The following is a 3,281-nucleotide window of genomic DNA, read 5'->3' as shown; positions in this document are numbered from 1 at the left end:
TCATGTGTCTCCAAAACATTCCGGTTCTCTCTCAGCCACGCTCTAACATCACTCGCAGACGGCAACGTAATACTGCTAACCTACGCCCTATCTCTACATCTTCCACTACACCTCTGGCTTTCTCTGTGGGTCTCTGGAATTGTCAGTCAGCCGTCAACAAAGCTGACTTCATTTCTGCCTTTTCTTTAAAATCCACTCTCAGCATCTTGGGCTTGACTGAGACCTGGATTCGTCCAGAAGACTCAGCAACCCCAGCTGCTCTCTCTACTAATTTCTCTTTCTCTCATACTTCGCGTCAAGTTGGTCGGGGTGGGGGTACTGGCCTGCTCGTTTCACACAATTGGAAATACTCAACCCGCTCTACCCTTTGCAATTACAACTCATTTGAATGTCATGCCATTACTGTATCAGCTCGATAAAACTCCAGATTGTGGTAATCTACCGTCCCCCTGGACAAATTCTAGCCACCTTCCTAGAGGAGCTGGACGGGTTGTTGTCCTCTTTTGTGGAGGATGGCATTCCACTCTTAGTCTTTAGTGATTTCAACATTCACCTAGACAAGCCTTATGCTACAGACTTCCACTCGCTACTAGCTTCATTTGATCTCAATCGCCTTACCACTACTAGCACGCACAAATCAGGCAACCAACTTGATTTAATTTACACACGCAATTGTACTGCAGATAACATTCTGGTACAACCGCTACATATCTCGGACCATTTCTTCATTACATTTACACTACATTTTGCTACCCGTGTGCCACCAACCCCCCTACCGGTTACTTTTAGACGAAACCTGCGCTCCCTTTCTCCTTCCCATCTTTCCTCTGTGGTATCCTCCTCTCTTCCCTCACCTACCCATTTCTCATCTCTGGATGTAAACGCAGCTACTGAAACTTTATGCTCTACCTTAACTTCTTGTCTAGACGACATTTGTCCTCTCTCCTCTAGGTCAGCACGGACTGCCCCTTCTAACCCGTGGTTATCTGATGTTCTTCGTGAACATCGGACTAAACTCAGAGCGGCAGAGAGAAAATGGCACAAATCAAACAACCCGTCGGACCTGAGTAGGTATCAGTCTCTGCTCTCATCTTTCTCTGCTGATGTCCACACTGCCAAATCCTCACATTTCCACAACAAGATCAACAGCGCTCCAGACATGCGTAATCTCTTCAGAACATTTAATTCTCTCCTCTGTCCCCTCCACCACCTCCCACCACTTCTATTACAGCTGATGACTTTGCTACTTTTTACAGACAAAACTAGATCGATCAGTGATCAGTTCTCACCTCCACGCACACAGGACCCCAACCAACCACTTCCACTGCTAAACCTCCCATTTTCTCCTTCTGTCCCCTGACGGAGGCTGAAGTATCCAAACTTCTCCTCTCCAACCATCCTACAACATGTCCTCTTGACCCAATCCCTCGCACCTTCTGCAAGCAATCTCTCCCACGCTCTTACCGACACTCACACACATCATCAACACATCCCTCCTCACAGGCATCTTCCCCACTGCGTTCAAGCAGGCTCGGGTAACCCCACTGCTCAAAAAACCTACATTAAACACTTCTCTTATAGAAAACTATAGACCTGTCTCTCTCCTTCCATTTATAGCGAAAACACTTGAACGTGTTGTCTTCAACCAGGTCTCATTGTTTCTTTCACAGAACAACAAACTGGACGCTAAACAGTCAGGTTTCAGGAGTGGCCATTCAACTGAGACTGCACTTCTCTCGGTCACTGAAGCCCTGCGTATTGCAAAAGCCCATTCCAAATCATCAGTCCTCATTCTGCTGGATCTATCTGCCGCTTTGACACTGTCAATCATCAGATACTCCTCTCCACTCTCTCATCACTGGGCATCGCTGGAATTCCACTTCGCTGGTTTGAATCCTATCTCACTGGTAGGTCTTTCAGGGTGGCCTGGGGAGGGGAGGTATCCAAAGCACATACACTGGTCACTGGGGTTCCTCAGGGATCGGTTCTTGGACCCTCCTCTTCTCCACATACACTACATCACTGGGTCCCATCATACAGGCACATGGATTCTCCTACCACTGCTATGCTGATGACACACAGCTCTATCTCTTTTCAACCAGATGATCCAACGGTAGCTGCAAGGATCTCAGGTTGCCTGGCAGACATCTCAGCATGGATGAAAGAACATCACCTCCAGCTCAACCTGGCAAAGACTGAGCTTCTTGTCTTTCCTGCCGCTCCAACTCTACAGCATGACATCACGATCCAGTTAGGTTCATCAACAATTACCCCATCAACTTCGGTCAGAAATCTTGGTGTAATCTTTGATGACCAGCTGACCTTCAAAGACCACATTGCAAAGACTGCTCGATCTTGCAGGTTTGCACTACACAACATCAGAAAGATCAGGCCCTTTCTGACGGAGCATGCTGCACAACTTCTTGTCCAGGCCCTTGTCATTTCTAGGCTGGACTACTGCAATGCTCTTCTGGCTGGACTTCCATCAAACACAGTCAAACCTCTACAAATGATTCAGAATGCGGCGGCACGACTGGTCTTCAAGGAACCCAAAAGAGCCCATGTTACACCTCTCTTTATCTCATTGCATTGGCTACCAATCGCAGCTCGCATCAAGTTCAAGACACTGATGCTTGCTCATAGAACAACCACAGGCTCAGCACCCGCCTACATGCACTCACTATTAAGAATCTACATCCCCTCCAGAAATCTGAGATCTGCTAGTGAGCGACGCCTCGTGGTACCATCACAAAGAGGCTCAAAATCACTCTCCAGAACATTCTCGTTCACCATTCCTGGCTGGTGGAATGATCTTCCCACCCATATTCGGAGTACTGGATCCCTGTCAATCTTCAAGCAACAGCTGAAAACTCATCTCTTTCGACACTACTTGACTTCAACCTACACATAAAAAAATAAATAAATAAATAAAAAATAAAAAATCTTTCTCCTTACTTATTCCTTCCCTTGCTAGCTTGTACTTATTTAAACAATGCCTGAGACTTGGTGTTACAAGCACTTCCTTTGTCGAATTGCCTCTTCAAGATGAATCGCTTCATGTGTTCCCCAAATTGTAAGTCGCTTTGGATAAAAGCGTCTGCAAAATGACTAAATGTAAATGTAAATGTAAATGTAAGAGCTGGGGTTAAGACTAAACGCCAAGAAGAGTGTGCTTTCTCCATTACAGAGAACCACTTATCTGGGCATGGTGTGGGATTCGACCACGTTGCAGACACGTATATATCACATCAGTCAAGAGAGTGAGAGAAGGCGTGTCACTC

The 3,281-nt window shown here is 46.4% G+C and overlaps 1 protein-coding gene across 1 annotated transcript; it reads left to right on the top strand.

The window, feature by feature from the left end:
* The first annotated feature begins 542 nt into the window (after window positions 1-542).
* On the top strand, window positions 543-2,926 carry LOC131527429 (uncharacterized). Its single transcript, XM_058756518.1, has 3 exons — window positions 543-1,067; window positions 1,671-1,907; window positions 2,103-2,926. Exon 3 carries the CDS (start codon window positions 2,159-2,161, stop codon window positions 2,909-2,911), a length of 753 nt encoding a protein of 250 aa, XP_058612501.1. The 5' UTR covers window positions 543-1,067; window positions 1,671-1,907; window positions 2,103-2,158; the 3' UTR covers window positions 2,912-2,926.
* Window positions 2,927-3,281: the final 355 nt, after the last annotated feature.

This window comes from Onychostoma macrolepis, chromosome 20 (assembly GCF_012432095.1).
Source record: "Onychostoma macrolepis isolate SWU-2019 chromosome 20, ASM1243209v1, whole genome shotgun sequence".
NCBI classification, from domain to species: Eukaryota; Metazoa; Chordata; class Actinopteri; order Cypriniformes; family Cyprinidae; genus Onychostoma; species Onychostoma macrolepis.
The sequence above is the reverse complement of the archived record's forward strand: the minus strand, read 5'-3'. Positions and strand labels throughout refer to the sequence as shown.

Coding starts and splice junctions, on each gene's coding strand:
- LOC131527429 (XM_058756518.1), top strand. CDS start 2,159: ATGAAAGAACATCACCTCCAGCTCAACCTGGCAAAGACTGAGCTTCTT.